This window comes from Brachypodium distachyon, chromosome 5 (assembly GCF_000005505.3).
Source record: "Brachypodium distachyon strain Bd21 chromosome 5, Brachypodium_distachyon_v3.0, whole genome shotgun sequence".
Lineage (NCBI taxonomy): Eukaryota > Viridiplantae > Streptophyta > Magnoliopsida > Poales > Poaceae > Brachypodium > Brachypodium distachyon.
The window spans coordinates 14,351,483-14,371,526 of NC_016135.3; the positions used below are offsets into that span (position 1 = coordinate 14,351,483).

A 20,044-nucleotide genomic window follows, 5' to 3' on the forward strand; every position below is an offset into this window, starting at 1 on the left:
TATCATTAGGAGAATGATGTGATGGACAGACCCAAACCTAAACATAGCTTTTGATCGTGTCACTTAAGTTTAAGTTGCTTATGTTTTATTATGTCAAGTATTATTTCTTTAGACCATGAGATCATGCCACTCCCTAGTACCGGAAGAATACTTTGTGGGCATCAACCGTCATCTCGTAACTGGGTGATCATAAAGGTGTTTTTCAGGTATCCCAGAAGGTGCTTGTTGGGTTGTATGGATCAAGACTGGGATTTGTCACTCCTTGTGACGGAGAGATATCTCTGGGCCCTCTCGGTAATATAACATCCTAATGAGCTTGCAAGCATGCGACTAATGTGTTTAGTTGCGGGGGTATTATATTACGGAACGAGTAAAGAGAACTTGCCGGTAACGAGATTAAACTAGGTATGGCGATACCGACGATCAAATCTCGGGCAAGTAATATATCGCGAGACAAAGAGAATTGGATACTGGATTAATTGAATCCTCGACATAGTGGTTCAACCGATGAGATCTTCGTGGAATATGTGGGAACTATTATGGACATCCAGGTCCCGCTATTGGTTATTGATATTTGATCATGTCCACATATTCTCGAACCCGTAGGGTCACACACTTAACGTTTCATGTTGCTTGGGTTAGATGAGATAAATGATGATGATATCGAATTATGATTCGGAGTCTTGGATGGGATCCTAACGCAACGAGGAGCTCCGGAATGTTCCGGAGATAAAGATTTATATATGGAAAGTTGTTTTCAGGGTTCTGGAAAGTTTGGAATATTTCCCGGTTTTGACCGGGAAGCTTCTAGAAGGTTCCGGAGGGATCCGGAGGGTTCCACCTTGAGGCCCACCTATCCCTGGGCTAAATGGGCCTGTGAGGGAGCACCCTGGCCTTAATGGGCCGAGGGGCTAGCCCACAGGGCCCATGCGGCCAGGAGGAGAGTCCTGGCCGCATGAGAGTCCTGGCCGCCGGAGAGTCCTGGCCACGGGATAGTCCTGGCCGGCCACGCCTCCTCTACCCCTATATAAATAGAAGGGGGGGCAAGGGAGAGAGACACCCCAAGCTTTCAGTTGGATCTCTCTCCCCTGAGCCCTCCTCTCCTCCTCTTCTCACGCGCACGGCGTAGCCCTGCCCGTGAGAATATTCACCATAGTCACCACGCCGTCGTGCTGCCGGGATCTCGTCTACCTCTCCCTCTCGCTTGCTGGATCGAGGAAGGAGGAGACAACGTGAAGCTGAACGTGTGGATACCAAGGAGGTGATGTCCGTTCGGCACTGAGATTGATCTCATTGAAAGTTCCACTACACCAACAACGATCTCGTGATTGTAACGCTTTGCGGTCTACGAGGGTATGGTGTTCATGATCCCTCTCGTTACATACATCTAGTATATATATTCTTGGGTTTTCTTCCGCACTTCTCGTAGGAAAATTTTTGTTTCCTATGCAACGAACCTAACAGGTCCGGCGAATTGTTTCTTCCTCCTCTGCTGCGGCATCAACGAGTTGGGCGAACGAATTCATCAGTGACGGCGCCTGAACGACGCGTGAGGGAGGCGTAGGTGAAGTAAGCTGTTGCGGCATGCGGGTGGCCGGAGTGAAAGGAAGCGGTGCTGGAGGTGGTGCTGCTTGAGCCGAGTTGGTGGTTGTTGCAGAGGCAGGCGTCGCCGATGTTGAACCAGTGGCGTATGAGCTGTCAGAACCACATGTCAGGAACCATGGATACCTAATGCTACGGCGGCGTTTCCTCGGTGGAGACATGGACGGATATGCTCAGATCTGCTTGGCCGGTAAGTCAAGGATGTCGACTATATATATATATCCATCCAATATTGCTTGACGGGAGAGCGCGACCGTGCCTTATTAAATGCGTTCCTTGGGCTCTAAGTCACATATTTCGACAAACTGTCACTGCTCATGTCTCGTCCAGGACGACGCGAACGACGAGTTCTCTTCGTCTTAATTTCAAACTGGTCCAGCTACTTGTTCGGTAACCATTGATGCCATTCATGCCAAGCCCCGGGGTGGGCGTAACGGTCCTCGAGGGGGGAACATGTTGGCCAATTTGGTTGATTGACCATTCGTCGATTAAAGCGGATGTGCCATTCTAGGGTGATCAGCGCTTGCTTGAGGACGACACGTCTTGATCCTTGCTGGGTCTGAGCGTACTGTTTCTCCTACGAGTTGTCATACCGCTACTGATGGCACGTGATTAATATACCGGTTTTTTTTTCTGAGGGGAATTAACATACCAGTTGATCACTAGTTCTCCTCTGATGGTCCGAGCCGCATGTTTGGTCCAGCTCACTGGCCCATCGTCCGCCATTGCCTTTGCCGGTCCAAATCTGGTACAGCATGTATGAACAAGGGCAGACGGACCAAAATCATGCACTCCATGGGCCGTCCTTGAATCTACCAGGCTGTACCACGAGATGGACCATGCGCTTCCACGATGGACGAAGAAAAAAACCGGTAAAAGAGAATACGGCCTGTATACACAATGGGCCGTGGAAGAATACACAAAGCGAACGCATCGCAGATTGCTCATCGCGATCCTGGACCGCGGTAGATACCGTGCGACGAGAAGCACGAGTGCCATTCGGAATTATCGAATATCTAACTGCTACTGCTATAGCATGTATATCCATATCATACTGAAGGAAACTGAAACAACAATATTAATAATTTTCAGAGAGCAGAGAAATGTGGTATAAAAATGGCCAAAATGAAACATCGGATGATAACATACAATCAATTTTCTATTCCGTTAGAATGTCAGGGTGAAATACAATTAGAGCTCGAACGAAGTCAGCAAAGTCAATGACCTCCCTTTTCTTGACATCACAAAGGTCAAATATCTGAATGCCTAACTAAAATTCAGCAAGTCTATAGGTCAAAGGATGCCGGCATCATTTCAAACAAGTATCATAGTTCAGAAGAATATTAAACTGCAGATGGATGGTAGAACAAAGAATACCGGATTAGCGAAAAGATTATCTGTCTTGCTCTTAGACAATGCAAGCTAGAACTCTTCATGCACAACAGAAAAGACAGTAGTTCTTCAGGTATGGACAACAAATTTTGATTACTGACAGTGCATACTTTTTTTATGAAAAATCAATCTCAGAACATTGGTAATCCACAGCTTTTCTCCAATCTCGGGAGACTGAACAACTCACCATCTCCATGGAAGCAATCGAGGCATGCCCCCAGGTTATTCGATGCTCCAGGACTAGGACTGGGCAGCGCGAATGAAAGAAGTCATCTTCTCAGTTCTCACCATATTATGCCAGTTAGGAGAAAAGCTGAATGACCACAGGAGCTGCAGGCAAAAAAGGATCATATAGAATCATAGAAAGATTAATGAAGAAAGCTGATTTCAGTTATCTGCCCATTATAGGACCTATATATGTAAATAAAAATTATCTCCATCAAACCTGCATTAGGACCTTTATTAAGAAAACAAAGTGACGGGCATTGTTTGCAGTAGGTCGGCAAAAGAACCAAAAAAAGAATATTCAACCTGCATACTTTGCTTATTTCAAAAGAGAATATTGTTAGCACTCGGTAGATATAGCAGTGAGTTCTTGAAATATTTTTCCAAGGTTTTCTTCTGATTTTTCTGATGATCTAACAAAGACTGCAGTTACTGAAACGAAAGCTATGATTAGCTGGCAGGCTTAACTTGCTGATAGGAAAATGCAAAAAGAAAAGGTAATTGAGCTCTTCTCTGGTACCCTGAAATCCATATGAAGTCATGTGCTGTGAAAAAATAGGTAAAGAAGAAAAGCCATTTGGAAGTACCCTCAAACAAAGACCGAAAACCATGGATGCGTTGTTGATCAAGTTACTCTCTAACAGCCTTGAACCCTGCAAATGGAAGAATAAAGTAATGTACACAAAAGACGACATCCAGTACAAGAAAAGGTATACATGGTATCATTATCACTGTTATGCAACACGAGTAATAGTTATCGACAAACAGACCTTATTTCCAGTATCATGTCTTCCCAAACTGGCAAACTGGAGAAGAGTTCCAGTACCATAGCCAAATGCAAAGAAATAGGTAGAATCAAAATTATTAGGAAGGCCACGTGTTCCTTCGTATCTGCAAAATTACAAAGACTAGCAGAGTGTCTGTGCGTTGCTACGGAATAATTTTTCTCGTGCGGGAGATTTGTTTCGTGTGGGGACTGAGGAGGACGGGAGCTTGCACTCGTGCCGTGCAGGAGATCGAGACGAGGGGGCTTGCGCTGAGGATGGACGAAGCTTCAGGACCTGGGGTATTAGGTGATATATTAGACGTAATTTCGGTGATGTGACGTACCGCGATGCCTGTACCATCACCACCAACTCCAATTTAATATATTGGTATAGATTTTAACTTTTCATTTGGTTCAGTTCAGCACACCGTTCTGGCGTTCTCCCTCCCGTATTCTTCCCGTTATCCAATTTCCCCATACCCGTGGCTTACCTGAAACTCCATGACTCCCGCTGGCTGCTGGTTTCTCCTCAAGTAGCCGCCTCCTCCTCCTCTAGCGGACTCCACCACCGCCACCTCCTTTCCCACAGACCCGCCGTCACCGCCTCCTGCTATGGCTCAGGATGTGCATTCGGTTTTTCGGTTCGGTTAATACGGTTTGTATACTTCAGTTAATACGGTTACGTATAAGAATACGGTTCAGTTTCGGTTATAACCATTTAATTTCGGTTCGGTTTCGGTTATAACCAAATTAACCAAAGTTGACGCGAAGTTTTGAGCAACAAATAAATTTTATAGGCATGTTTCAACAGAAAAGCACTTACAAACCACTGAGCTAGTGCATGACTTATGATTCATACTGCACCTACATATTTATATTGTTTCGATTTCGTTCGGTTTAACAGAAAACCGTTCGGCTTTAACCGAAAAAACCGAACTCCAAACAGTTCCGCATTTTGGAAACCAGAACCAAAACCGAAATTTCGGTTCGGTTTTGGTTTTTTTTTCGGTTTTCGGTTCGGTTTTGCACAGGGTGAGCTGTGGCCCATGGCGCCGCCGCCTTCTGCAGTGGTCGCTGCCGCAGATTGCTGCTCTTCCCATGGACGTCGTCGCCGCCGCTGACTCCTCTTCTAGTAACGTTTGGTTTTGAGACGCGTTGGTATTTTTTGGCAGGCTAGCTAGGAACGGCCTGCTCGTCGTGCTCGGGACGCGAGACGGGAGGAGGTGGTCTGGGGCGTAACGGGAGGTGCACCGGAAGGAGGGCCGCAGGAGGAAGCGCCGCCGTAGTGGGAAGGGGTGGGATGGGGATGTCGCGATGTAGAGAAGTCGCCGGCGTTGTGCCGCCGGGACCGGGAAGCTTGTCCGCACCGCCGCGTGGGGAGGGATCGACGGGCATGTCACGTTGCCGGAAACTGAGGAAAGTCGCCGGTGCTATGCCGCGGGGAGTTCGTCCGCGCCGCCGCGTGGGGAGAGATGGGCATGTCGCGTTGCAAGGAGCCAGGGACGTCGCCGGCGCGGTGCCACGGGGAGCTCGTTAGCGCGACCGGTTCGGATGCGGGAAGCCTTCTTTTTGCAGGGATTGACAACAGTTAAGCGAAACGTTTTTTTTCTCGTGCGGGAGTGGCATATCCCTCGTAATTTTGATGAAAAAACCTACAGCGACATCCGTACCATCAACCCCAATTCTAATTTAATGTATTGGTATAGAAATAGTACGAGAGTGTCATTATGGAAAGTGCAAGGTTGTCACGGCATCCTGTGCACCGGAAGTCAATAATGGCTCCGGCTAGTCTCGGATGGTCTGGCCCAAAACTTGGCCGGTCAGTTTTTAGGGTTGGACGGTGAAAAGAAACAAAAGGCAGACATGCCACCGACCATTTCCGTGCGAAAGCTACTAATCATCAAAGCGAGAAGAGAAGAATGGCTCTGATTAGAAGTAGTCCCCTGCACATCGGGGTGGCAGTTTTAATCAGTCCGATCTGATAACTTTATCCCGGCCGTCCGACCAAATCCACTCAAAGGAAGGGAAACGCCACCTGTTTTGCGAGGTTCCGCCCGACGGGCCGGTGGGCCCTTGGCCATTTCGGTCCCACATGTCAACGTCGAACTCTCTGGATGTCTCTCATCGTCCTAGTCATGCACCCCCCGGCTCAATCACTATCGCCAACTTGCAACCCTTGATTTGGTAACGAAGCCTATCACAACTCTTCTTTGCCCCTTCTTTGCTGCTGCTCAAGTGCTGAATTGCTGATAGAGAAAGATAAGCGCCCGATGGGAATCAATGTTAATGCCATCCAACCACACTTTACTGTTACAAATTGAATTGGCTTGGTTACTTAATCAATTGGTTAATTAATTCCGCTGAAGAACCGTCGGAGAGCGACCCCGGCCTGGTCCTTGGACAAGCGTCGCGTCGGCAGTGGATCCTCGGGAAGACGCCAGGAAGGAAGAGGAGGGAGCAGAGCAGGGGCACCGGCCCATGGCAACCGCCCCGATGAGAGCGATCTACAGCTGCCGACCACTCCACATGGCGACCGACCTCTCGAGATGCGTCCACAGCGCGGCGTTAGCCTCGACGCGACGCGCGTCGCGCCCCCGTTGGCTGCCCGCGCCTCCACGTCACGCCTTTATAGAAGTACCGTGCCTTGCTTCTTCCTTTTCTTTTCTTTTCTTTTCTTTTTTCGCGAATCACTTATGTCCGCACGTACAGATCGATCAGCCAGCTCTACGCCTCTTACATGTGTATCCTTGCAGACAGCTTATATAAGGACGCGTCTAGCCTGGACAACTTCATCATTCGGAGAGCCAAAGCAAAAGCCACAATACTTCCTCTGCTCATCTGTTGCGTTCTTCTTTAGTTTTGTCAACTGTTTAGCTGCAACCGGTTGTTGGATCGATCATGGAGGATGAGAGAAACACCCAGTCGCACCAGGCCGCCGATCAGGTGGAGGTAACAGATAGGGGCCTCTTCGACAAGTTCATCGGTAAGAAGAAGGAAGAGGAGGACAAGAAGCAGGAGGAGGTGCTGGTCACCGGCATGGAGAAGGTCTCCGTGGAAGAGCCCGAGGTGAAGGAGGAGGAAGTACACCAGGATGGAGAGAAGAAGGAGAGCCTCTTCACGAAGCTGCAGCGATCCAGCTCCAGCTCCAGCTCGGTAAGTGTAATTAAACATGCATGATGCATGATATAGCTCGGTAATTTACGACATGATTGTTACAAATTAAATATACTGACCTCTCATCTGTCATTCTTTACAGTCAAGTGACGAGGAAGAGGAGGTGATCGACGACAACGGTGAGGTGATCAAGAGGAAGAAGAAGAAAGGGCTCAAGGAGAAGATCAAGGAGAAGCTGCCCGGCCACAAGGACACCGAGGGCGAGCACAAGACTGCCGCACCCACACCGGGGCCGCCCGTGCCTAGCCACCATGATGATGACGGAGCCGTCGTCGTCGAGAAGATCGATGGTGAAGTCAAGACAGAGGCGCCACCGGCACCCGAGGAGGAAAAGAAAGGTTTCTTGGAGAAGATCAAGGAGAAGCTGCCTGGCGGCCACAAGAAGCCGGAAGACACTGCTGCGGTGCCAGTCACACATGGTGCCCCAGCACCGGTGCACACGCCGGGGCCGGCAGCCACCGAGGAGGTGAGCAGCCCGGAGAAGAAGGGCATACTAGGCAAGATCATGGACAAGCTGCCTGGTTACCACAAGACACCTGGGGAGGAGGACAAGGCCGCCGCCGGCGAGCACAAGACCACCGCTTAATCGGAGCCGTAGTCTGGATCGAGACTTGGGACCGGACCTTGGTTGAAGTGTTTCGCCGTGTTGTGTTCTGTTTTGCATTTTATGTTCGTGTCAGGGTTGAAAGGGTTGATCGTCTTGAACGTCTGGTCTGTAAAGCCCGTAAAAGGTGCAGTGATGGTTGTTTGTGTTTAGTTTGGGCACGAGCTTCAGTTTGGTCAAGATGCGTTTGTGTATTGGTTTATTGCTAGGCATTATGCATTGATATATATTAATGATTTCTGCCCAGTATATATTAAGTCATTTAATGTTTATAAGTTCACCGTGCAACGAAGTGCCATGTCATCAAATTGATTTCCACTAAAATTCATTTAATAGTGTTCGCAAACTCAACATGCAAGGTGTACACATCATTAAGTTGATCCCACTAAACGCTACATACAGAGTGTCCACGTCATCAAGTTGATTCACACTTAGATTCATTTGATGTTTGCAATCTCAACATGCAGATTTCCTCGATGTGTGGCAAAAACATAATTTATTTATTTATTGCAACGGACGCGTCTCATGATAAATGTGCAGACGTAATTCAAAAGATGAGGGATACGACCACCATTGGTGTGTCTAACGTTTAAAACCAGGTCTTCTTATGCTCACGTCTCAAACCAAACACCGAGTGATCATCTATTTGTCTACATTGATTATATGGAAAATTATATGCCACATCTCTGAGTATTCTTTTAAAACTCAGAGCAACAACATGTAGGTCAATCTAATATTTTTGTCCACGTAGCAACGCGCGGGGTATCCACTGTTTTACATGACTCTCAATCCCAAACTGGATCGTTTCTCGCTACCTCAATGATCCACACGATAGCGCGCCTGTTATCCGGCTGCTCCATCGTTCGTTCCCGCGCCTGGCCGGGCCTCGTTGTCGGTGACCGTTCGTGTATGTGGTTCGCTGTCAGAGGTAGTGCTTCGATCTTGAGTGGCCTGCGTCTGTGCCAGTTTCTCACCCGGGGCCCGGGTGAACTCACCCCGGTGGCATATCGAGGCACGGTGAGGCGCGACACAAAGGGTCACCCGGGCCCAGGAGAACTCACTCGAATGTAATGTCATGGCGCGACGCGAAGGCGTCACCTGGTGGCATGGCGAGGCACGACATGCCACGGCGTCCATATGACGACAGAGCCTGTCCGTACGTCGGAAACACTATGCGGGAAACCAAGAACGCTTAGTACGGAAAGACAAAATTACCTCAGGGCCCTGTGTGGCTCGCGGTGGCAAAACCGTAAATTTTCTAGGGGCAAAATTGTAACTCATCCGGATGCCATCCTTGGTCTATAAATGTGAGAGCCCCCCACTCATTTGAGGGGTTGAATTTTCAAGAAGAAAACACTGTTCATCACTTGTCCGGAGTCGGGTCTCTTTGTCAAACGTCCGTTCTCGACGTGACCTGGGTGACCAAGTACTCACCCGGGAGTGCCAAAATTTCACTGTCCGATCACGTATTCGCCGACAGTTGTCGCTGTCTGTCGACGGCTTTCTATGCTCTTCTTGTTCTTGCGTCATGGTCGACCTCTGGCGCTTTCTGGTCCTCTTGATCTCCTACGTGTCTCGGCTCTAGCTTCTTACTGTTCTTTCAGCCGTTTGCATGGGCTGTTGGCTTCCGCGTACTGGCTCCGGCCTGCCGTCTGGCTATATACGTGTGGTCGAGTGTTCGGTTTCTGCATCCCATCTGTTTTCACTACAACCCAAATTCGGCTCTGGTAGGGTGGTCTTGCTGGGCTTGTGGCGTTTCGCCCGGGGCATCCTCGTTTCTGGTCGGCGGTTCCTACTGCGGCCTGATTTGTTTGCAGCTTTGCAGGTTCTTCCTGCTTGCCCTCTTGCTTGTTTTGCAATCGGCACTCTCCGATGTTCGTCCCAGGTTTGTTTAATCGAGCCTCCTCCTCTCGCGCCCCTTCTCTCGTGCTGTCGGGGCATTTTTTGTTTTGTTCCCGAATCCCGAAGCGTTTTTATGCTTTTTATCCTCCTCTTACCCCGCCAGCCCGAGACTCTCTCCCTACCGTGGATTATAACTGGGCAAACCCCGGGCCGAGCTAGGTTTTGGGCCAGGCTTCATAAAGCCCGACAGAAAAACCTCAAGTCTGAGCCCGGCCCGGCCCGAAGCCCGACAAATGACCATTTTAGCATTAAAATAATTGTTTTTAATAAATAAATGATTATTTTTACCTATATTCCCTAAAAATACCAGTTTTTAGTCATTTCAGGGTTTTTTCGGGCTTTCGGGCCAGGCTTGGGACTGGAAAGTGAAGCCCGAGCCCGGCCCAGGTGGGCTTCGGGCCGGGCCACCCATGCCTAGGTATACCGCGGATGCGGCCTCCTCCTCCTGCCCTTTCCCTGCGGGCGCCGCCGCCTTCGCTATCTCTCCTTCCCCTGCGCGCGCCGCTCAATATCCATGGATTGCCCATAGCCGCCCCGCTCCTCCCGTCCTTGAAGATCGCCTCCACACGCCTCCATCTCTCCTGGCTCGCGCAGCCTCTTTTGGGGATGCCCTCTGGCGAGACACGCCAAGCAGCCCTTCAGCGACATGAACGCCGGACTGAAGGAGACAAAATCGACACGAGCTCGAGACACGAGTATTTGTGGCGACATATGCCTCGGCGACGAACGGCTTCTCTTTACTTAAAATAGGCACATACCCCACACCAACATACATGGGAGACTAACTCCGGCGGCTACTACTCTCCTCACGTGACTGCCTTTTCTGGCTCCTGGCCGCCCTGGCAGCCACTCGCCATCTCTTGGCACACCTTGCCTAAAAACTTGATACAAGGTCTTATATAGCCGTCCGGGCCTATTGCCACACACTCATGCACACATTAGCTAACAACATAAGGGCATGCACAAAGGCTAACTCTTGACCGACTCATATTTAAAATTTTCTTGTGTATGGAAAGAGAAATAAGAGAGAGAAGAAATCTGACTCTTCGTGAAGAATCAGACTCTTAAGGAAAAAATTGAACAAGAGTCATTTAAGAGTTATCTAAGAGTCGACCTTTTAGCCATTGCACAACATCGCATTTAATGCTAACAAATGATTTAAAGTCAATTTAAAGACACAAACCATTGCACGCGCGTTGAATCTAGATGACGTGTAAAGTCAATACAATATTGACTCTACCATAACGGATGCCTAACTATACCTGCATACACACATGAGGCTAAGCAGCCACATACTCTCGTCCAGCAAAAGATACCTTTCAAAAAAGTCGAAATTCACAGGGGACACCGTGTGGCCTTTGCCCAAACAACCGTGTGGATTTGACTAGTACCATTAGTATTTTTGGGCCATTCGGTGAAACACAACACAACGTCCGCCAAAAAACGGAAAGTTAACTTTTATGTGTGTTGAATTACAATCTTAGGCCTTCTCTGATTACCCCTCTCCCGTGTTGTTTCTCTGGCGCGACCTGTCCATTCCCCATGCTGACGGGCGACCAAATCCCTAGATGGCGTGGGGCCTGCCGCCGTCGACCTCTCCGCTGCCCGCCCTCCCGCCGTCGCCTGCCCCTGCCCGCCCTGCCGCTGCCTACCCCAATGGCGACCGACGTGGCAACGTGTGCTGCCCCATGAGTTAGTTACGTACGACCACGGCACGGTCAACATGATTTCTCTGTCTTCTCCTAGGATACATCATACATGTGGCCTGGAAACTGTCTTATTCACGGGTAGCATAGCCATGCATAGAGACTGAATGCAAACGATTAACCCGGTAGATAAGTCCATGCTAACAGTACTGAATTAATTAAGGCAGGTACGTAACTAAGAAACTTTTCGAGAACTTGAAAACAGAGCGATCATGTGCATACGTACGTACATATACACGAGCAACTGGCCGTGTTCACCATGGCGTGGCAAGTAGCTTTCCATTTTTGAACGGACGGTGTGTTGCACCAAATGGCCCGACAATTGTAATGTTATTGAGCAAATCCATATTCTGTTTGAACAAAGGCCACAAAATAATGGTGTCTCCTGACCAATTTTTCCTTTCCAAAAAGCTACTCCCTCCGATCCATATTAATTGTCTCAAATTTACTCAAATATACATGTATCTATGCCTAAAAAGCGTCTTGGTATATGTAATATTTCGACAAATAATATGGATTGGAGGGAGTAGTTATTACGAAGTTACATCATGTTTTTTTACTTGATAAAAGAGAATGCCGATCTTGATGTTGTTGCTATGTTGAACCAAATTAATATTCTGAACTTGAATCTATAAGATGTACTCCTTCCGTCTCATATTAAGTGACTCGAATTTGTCTAAATATGAACGTATCTATATACTAAAATACGTCTAGATACATTTAATATTTTGGCACTTAATATGGGATGGAGGGAGTATTATCTCTGTTTATTTTTGCCAACTACACGGTTATCAAATCTTCAAAAATACACTACTCTTCTTGGTATGTTGCACATGTACTTATAATTTAAGTCTTTATGGATAGATGTCAGCTTAAACATTCATTCCAATTTGCCTCTACTCCTTTTTTACAAGAGTGGAAAATTCTACGAGTTTATGTTCTCTGATCGAATGAGTGACATTTAGGTTTGATTGACATATTGGATTGTCATTCTTCCTGCTAAACGATCGGATGTTTATCTCATTGTAACGCACGGACACTTGAATAGTTCTTATATTAGGGTGAGGTTTATATTACCTGAAATTGGTATGGTTTCGTATCTTACAAGCCACATATTATTGCAATTTCTGATCAAAGCCTTGTCTTTTGTATTATGAAACAGAAGGAGTACTTATATGTCTCAGTTTTGAGAGATGTTAAATTTTGACAGTTAATCACAACTACAGCTCAGTTCTGAGACATGTCTGCTCGGCCGCTCCGATGGTGGGCAGCAACATGGTGGGGTGCCGAGCCAACATGTTCATGAGAAGAGAGGCTGTGAATATAGTAGGATAAGCTGTTGGATATGGAGAGGGAAGGAAAGCTCACGCTAAGGTGCTAGTAGACGGACGGCCACAGAGGTAGGAGGCAACATGAATAGTCGAAGTAACACGAACTAACAGATTCTGCATAAGGCACTCGATGGGTAAACGGCCTTACAACTCGAAATAACACGAGGAACACACTGAAGATGCAAAATGAGGATGAAATGCAGAATCACCACAAAAAGAAATTCTGCAGAGAGAACTCACACTTAAATCTAATGCTCGATGTGCAAGCGGCCTTGCAACTCGAAGTTTTGACCATTAGTATTACGTTTTTTTGCACTTTGATTATTAATTTACACACTTCTAAATATAATGCAAGTCAAATTATCTAAATGCACAAGGTGATGCGATGGGGAAATATAAAAAATATCTCCACTTCAGGTGTTCTTTTTATCAAAACAACCGCGCTCCTTTCCCATCCCATGTTCCTTTCGCCGCTCATGCTCCGCCCTCCTTCTTTCCCATCACCTCCTACTTTCGCTACTAATGCTCTATTCACCATATCATGATGCACCTCCAAATCATTCGCACATCCGATGAGTCCTACATTCGTACCGCTGCCCACCACTTGGTCTACACACCATGCGAGTTGAGGAGTAGACTCATGTTCTCAACATGCACGCTCCGGAGTTCCGTCATTTCACTGCACGAGGTGGCAACGGAAGAAGAGGAGATACTGATTAACGCGGAAGGTTGCGCACTGCTATTCAGCCATGTCCATTTATCAATTTTAGACCTCTACAACTAGATCCGCACAAACGAACCCGCGGCGACGTCAACCTCAGTTGTCTTTTCACATTTGTCCCTTATGCACCGCTCATATCTGTCAAATGATTTGGTTAATCCTCTTACTTCGCACACGCATTTTCTGTTGGGATTAATTTATTATATAATATATAATTCTTGGTAACATTTATCATTCGGTTGAGACTCATTATGGATCGGAGGTAATATTAAAATTCAATATAAAATTTACAGTAATATATGTAAAGAATTTCAGGGGGAGCTTAAGACCCACCACTGAGGACCTATGCACGCCTATACTATTTAGTAGATCATACTAATATGGAGGATTGCTGAACTATTTATTCATTTTCACAATTTTTATACAACACACGTTTTAATGGTTAGTAGCATAACTCTAAACTAGTGGTATCTCACTACTTTTTCTCGTGGTGGTACTTCGTGATGGTTGTATCCCTCGTGCGGTGAGTGAGCACCTCTATTTACACTACTATAAGACCATTGGATGCATGAGAAATGTCATCATTATAAACATCCTGCTACAAATATCTACTTCTTCCGTTCCATTTAAATTGGTTGTTCTGAATCCCTGCCAATTAATATGAAACTGAGAGTATTCTCTAGAACACTCCACCAAACTGCCCTAGTCTAGGTATTTCATACTTTACCATGAAGATTGCCCTAGCACCTTACTTTGTAAAGAACACATCATCCATCCTCATATATCTGTCACGGTGGACTTGTTTCAGGAGCTTTCATGACAAATATCTCAACTTCGTGCAAACTCTCATGTATTCTCGAATATTCTAGTTTTCTCATGACAAACATTCACTGGAATGCTTCATGTAAATATCTTAATCTTTTTAATTCTCAAAAGTATTCTAAAACATTCTCAAATATTCATTGCTATTTCTCAACATATATTGTCGACCTTTTTTTCTATGAACTCTGGAATATTGTTGAGCGATGTTGAGACGCAGAGGAAGTTTGACTAGATGAAACAAATGGCTAGTTTTGATGGGCGGTTGAGTTTTTGCGTGTGATTTTGGACATGTACTGCGTCCAAAGTTACGTATGGCGCTCAGCGTTGGTAGCGGAGCCAGGCGTTCCCTTAAGATCTTAATCTTTATTATTCTTTAATTTCCGTGTAGCTAGTAGGCTGGTACTTCCTCTGCCCTCACACGAAAAACCCCGATCCCCCGATCCAGTCCCACTCTTCACGACGAAAGCCCACGTACGAAAAAAGCCCGCATAGGAAAAAAAAAACCACCCCCATGCCTCTCGCCTGGAGCAGTCGAACCGCCTCCTCGCGCCGCCGCCGCAACGGGCCGCGAGCCGTCCGCAGGCGTGCCGCTTCTAGGATGGTGGCGGATCCAAATGGACGACGGCGGCAGCGGGATCCAACTTCACCTCGCACGCATCCCCGACCCCCAGCCGGCGGCCGGATCCGTTCACAGCCACCGTGCGGGTCGCGGCCACCAGGATCTTCGTCTAGCCACACGAGGCTTCCCTCGCCCGTGGCGCTAGGTCACGGCCTCGCCACCGCTGGCTCGCCATCCGGGCGCCCGTCCGTCGCTGACTCGGCATCTCCAACTTTCCCTGCCCAAAAGGCCTCCCCCGACTCCCAGTATGGGCACAGGCGGCAGCGGGCAGCCCCCAATCTGTAGGGCTTTTGTCCCAACTACACCCCAAATTTGTGTTGTTTGATGTTATTTCTCTTGCCTCTGTCGCCGTCTCACGAAGCCTCAGCAGCTGCCATCGCCGTGTGATTCGATCCGCAGATTTTCGAAAGGTACAATACTTCGGTCCCCTGATGCTCCCTTTTCTGAAATAGATTTTTGTATGATAAGCTTTCCACTGCACTGACTTATATTTATGCATTAGCATCCCTTTTCGAGGATCAGTCATGCTATGGGATGAGAGTGGAATGCATACTGATGATAGAGTTTGGACACGCAATCGTCATAAACCATATTACAATTTCTCAAAATACGTGGATGATTGGATGTTTAATTATTCCAACTTTGCGTGATTCTGTGTATGAGACAGAAACTAGCTGTAGAATGGCGCCATAAACTACATGCACATTCTCTGCTTTTCCTCAATATTTCCGTCTGAATAGTCTTGAATTATAAGCAAATATCTCCGCATCTGATTCTTTCCCTGAATTATCTATAACCATGTCTATTTTATCCAGAAAAATAATTTGCAGTTTTGCTAAATTTGATATATGTTTAGATGCTCGTATCTTCTTGTTCTCCAAGTGATTAGCCGCACATATTTGCTGATTTTGTTGAAGTTCTTTTAATACCCTGAGACTGTTCCTATTTTAATTTTTCAGGTGCATCAAAATAATTATATACATTTATGTGTGCATTGCTATGTAGAAGATATCCTTATTTAAATTACCCAGTTGCTTGAGTATACAATTTCTACCAGCTTCATTTGGAAAGGGTAATATCTTCCATACAATTGGCAAATGGATTTTAATATGTATCTTGCATATTTATGTGATTTCAATTAACTCTTGCATGTCAGGTCAATCTGAGAAATTGAACATTAAACCCGTGGTTGGATTCTTCTGTTTCTTTGGTACATGCAAGGCAATAAATATAGGTGAAAATAAGTAAGAGGGGCAATAAGCATCAAAACATACATCATATTGGACAAAATGGGAAGCAACATATTTATAGCTAAATCTGGATGCTGTGTCATTTCATTCTCGTGCACGGCTGAAACTTCTGTGAATTGAAAGCTCACATAGCCTAAATATCACTTTTAGCTATGGACAAAGATCTCACTATAGTTAGATTCAGTCGAAGAACTCTGGATACTTAGGTCAGCACTTCCAGTTAAAATATCCTTAGGTTCATCTTTCATGTGATTCTGGTCTGTAATTTTCCCTGTCATGCTGATTTAGTCTATAATCATGTGCGATTTTGAGTTGCTTGTTTTCCCTTTGGTACTATAAGGGCATCTTTCATGCTTTGTCTACAATTTGTAGAGATGAGGGTGGCAAATTATTGTATAGGTCTTGGCCCACGTTATTGGTAAGCTTTGTTTAAAGTTGGGTTGCCATGTTGAAAACTGCTTCCAGCCTTTTCATTTTCATGTCACTCTTTGTATTACTGTCGTAACTTAGGATCTTGAGGTAACTCATGAGTTGTAGGACATGACGAGCTGCACCATGATGGTCAATTTGCTGTATGAAATCACCGAAGGGATGACTTCAGATGAGTTAATAACTTCAAAGGTCGTAACAATGTTTGTATATGAAGGAAATGTCACATGCCTCATGATGACTTTATTTAATTTGTTTTTATGCTTATTATTATATTTGGCTATGGTGAGATATACGCTGTCAAAAATAGCATATGAGTTTAGCCTCAGTGCTTGTATTCTTATGCTGTGTATTTGTGTCTTTTAGGATTTTACTGATGTCTTGATAGTTTGATCAATTTATCTTGTGCATTATGTGTGGTACATGAATTTTCACCTGCGTTATGTACAGTAATCACGATATCTGGGAAGCAAGTGCAAAACGATATTTATTGCAACAAGTCATTAAGCCACAGCTATGTAGTCGTTGTGAATTGGAGTATAATGTTTTTTTGTCAGTGTTTCTATGCTTGATTTTGGTGTTCTGTTGACTTAATTGTGTTGTTCCGTTGCAACGCACGGGCATTTTGCTAGTTTAGGAAATGTCTCAGTTTGCACAGGTACTCGTCCAAAATTGTTCACATGCACTCTATCCTCAACGAAATATCTCAGTTTGCATTAGTAGTGATCGAGAAGGACAATATCCACCATGGGCAAGAAAATCAGGAGCCACATGCCTTTGTTGGAGAAGATGAAATATTTCAATCACGGTCACAGGTACTCTCTCTGTTCCTAAGTCCACGTTCTAACGGAACTTTTGCAAAAAAAAACCTATAATTTTTCGGAATCAACACGCATACGCAGTCCACGATCAATTGAAGATGTGCATTGCAGGTTGATTTCGTAAATTAATAGAGTTTTTTTTATAAAATGGCCGGCGCCAATTAATTGGGAACAGAGGGAGTACCAACCACAGATAAAAGTTACCAGGATCAGGCCACGATTGATATTAAGCAACAAACCAATGTGAGGATAAAATCAACCAAGACTAGTCATAGTTCAAATAATTTAGATAGTAACATGCATGTCAACTAAGCATTTTTGTGACAAGGCATGGTAATAATGAATAAAGAGAAGGAGATGGTAATAAGTTACATTACCATAGCATCACACAAATCAAGATAAAATGGGTCTACAACGTAATTAATGACAAAATGTAAGACATCACATATAAGTTACTACAAGTTTTACAATGGTTGGCGATTTTAGGAACCGTCCAACCTAGTTGATCCAACGGTGGAGAAATAGGAAGTACTGGAAAGTAATAAAAAATAACCAAAATTATTGATTTATTTTTTAACTAAAAATATTTAGTGAAATATTTGATCACGTAATAACTGCGTGCGGATGTTGCAACTGAGCCTCACCCCTCTTATTTCAACTGGGCCTCACCCCTTTCTTCTGGCCCATCTCCCTAATGAGCGCCCAATCCCCTAGTCTCCTTTTCCTCCTCTTGCACTTTGCTCCAGTACATCAAGCTCCACAGCCGTTGTTGGTTCATCTCCCCTTCAATGCCACGGTAGCTTAGGATTTATTTTCAATCACCCCATGAACCGATTCTGCTATTTTTCTCCCCGCGTTATCACCTTAATCATTTTCAATTTGTAACCTAAATCATCAAATTTTCCCAATTCTACGAAGGAAAAATCAGGCTGTCCTTCCATGCTATATCGGGTCCTCCCTGATCGCTAGGGCGCTGATATCTGGGTAACCCCCCACGGCCATCGTACGCCGCTGCAGGTGCTGGCCTGTCACCCGTATAGTAGAAGAACACAGCGACGGCGAACAGGAGCTGCAGCCACCCTGTCTTCACCCACCCCGCCCTCCACCTAGCTCAGCGGTTGCTGTGCACGCACGCCGCTACCGCTCTCTTTCCCAGGTGGTGGAGGGACGATGCGCCGGCGGTCGACGAGAAGGGCTCAGGCGGTGTAGGGGCCTAGCTCGGGCGGCAGGGACGAGGAAGAGGATCGATGGGCAGGCCTCCACGAGACAGAAACGGGCGTGACATCTGGCGGCCCAAGAAACAAAACAACCCATTTTTCAGTTGCGGCCCAGGGAAACAAACAAGACCTGAGTACAGATCAACAAACAGAATTAATTCCAAGAGAGTACTGAAAAGTATTGAGAAGTACTCGACAATCACCATAAAAGAGCTCGTTAGTACCCACTATGAAGGTAGTAACTGAAACTAACATATGCATGGTACTAATCTAAGTTACTCCCCACTATGATCTGTTGGAAATATGCCCTAGAGGCAATAATAAATTTGTTATTATCATATTTCTTTGTTCTTGATAAATGTTTATTATCCATGCTGTAATTGTATTGACATGAAACTAAATACATGTGTGGATGAATAAACAAATATCGTGTCCCTAATACGCCTCTACTAGATTAGCTCGTTGATTAAAAGATGGTTAAGGTTTCCTAACCATAGACATGTGTTGTCATTTAATAACGAGGTCATATCATTAGGAAAATGGTGTGATGGATAGACCCAAACATAAGCATAGCTTCTGATCGTGTCACTTAAGTTTTAATTTCTATTGCTTACATAATGTCAAGTATCATTTACTTGGACCATGAGATCATGCCACTCCCTAGTACTGGAAGAATACTTTGTGGACATCAACCGTCATCTTGTAACTGGGTGATCATAAATGTGTTCTTTCGGTATTTTGGAAGGTGCTTGTTGGGTTTTATGGATCAAGACTGGGATTTGTTACTCCATGTGACGGAGAGATATCTCTGGGCCCTATCGGTAATATAACATCCTAATGAGCTTGCAAGCATGTGACTAATGTGTTTAGTCACGGGGATATTATATTGCAGAACGAGTAAAGAGAACTTGCCGGTAACGAGATTGAACTAGGTATGGTGATACCAACGATTGAATCTCGGGCAAGTAATATATCATGAGACAAAGGGAATTGGATACGGGCCGGATGAATTGAATCCTTGACACAGTGGTTCAACCGATGAGATCTTCATGGAATATGTGGGAGTCATGATGTACATTCATGTCCCGCTATTGGTTATTGATGAGAGAGGTGTCTCGGTCATGTCCACATGTTCTCGAACCCGTGGGATCATACACTTAACGCTTAATGTCGCTAGGGTTTGATGAGATAAATAGATGGTGATATCGAATATTGATTCGGAGTCCAGAATGGGATTCAGGACATCACGAGGAGCTTCGGAATGGTCCGGGGATAAAGAATTATACATGGGAAAACTGTTTCGGAAAAGTTCGGAATATTTTCCGGTATTGACCAAGAATATTCTAGAAGGTTCCGGAAGTTCTCGAAAGGTTCTGAAATGTTCCGGATTATTCCTGTAAGCAACTTCAGTCCTGTCCATTATACCGATCCTTGTCCTAGTGGTCGGGTCACTGGACATCGCC

General features: G+C 45.7%; 1 protein-coding gene and 2 long non-coding RNA genes across 3 annotated transcripts; 2 read left to right on the forward strand and 1 right to left on the reverse strand.

Annotated features, from left to right (window-relative positions):
• Nucleotides 1–3,068: 3,068 nt before the first annotated feature.
• On the reverse strand, nt 3,069–4,247 carry LOC112269448. Its single transcript, XR_002961294.1, has 2 exons — nt 3,990–4,247; nt 3,069–3,872 (listed from the first exon to the last, which is right to left on the reverse strand). It is a non-coding gene; the product is annotated as an uncharacterized LOC112269448 (long non-coding RNA).
• A 2,508-nt stretch (nt 4,248–6,755) lies between these two features.
• LOC100845447 (dehydrin COR410) lies at nt 6,756–8,020 on the forward strand. Its single transcript, XM_003579762.4, has 2 exons — nt 6,756–7,138; nt 7,242–8,020. Exons 1-2 carry the CDS (start codon nt 6,884–6,886, stop codon nt 7,743–7,745), a joined length of 759 nt encoding a protein of 252 aa, XP_003579810.1. The 5' UTR covers nt 6,756–6,883; the 3' UTR covers nt 7,746–8,020.
• Nucleotides 8,021–14,670: 6,650 nt separating this feature from the next.
• On the forward strand, nt 14,671–16,965 carry LOC104585340. The gene is made up of 2 exons (XR_733040.2): nt 14,671–15,274; nt 15,824–16,965. It is a non-coding gene; the product is annotated as an uncharacterized LOC104585340 (long non-coding RNA).
• The last annotated feature ends 3,079 nt before the right edge of the window (nt 16,966–20,044 follow it).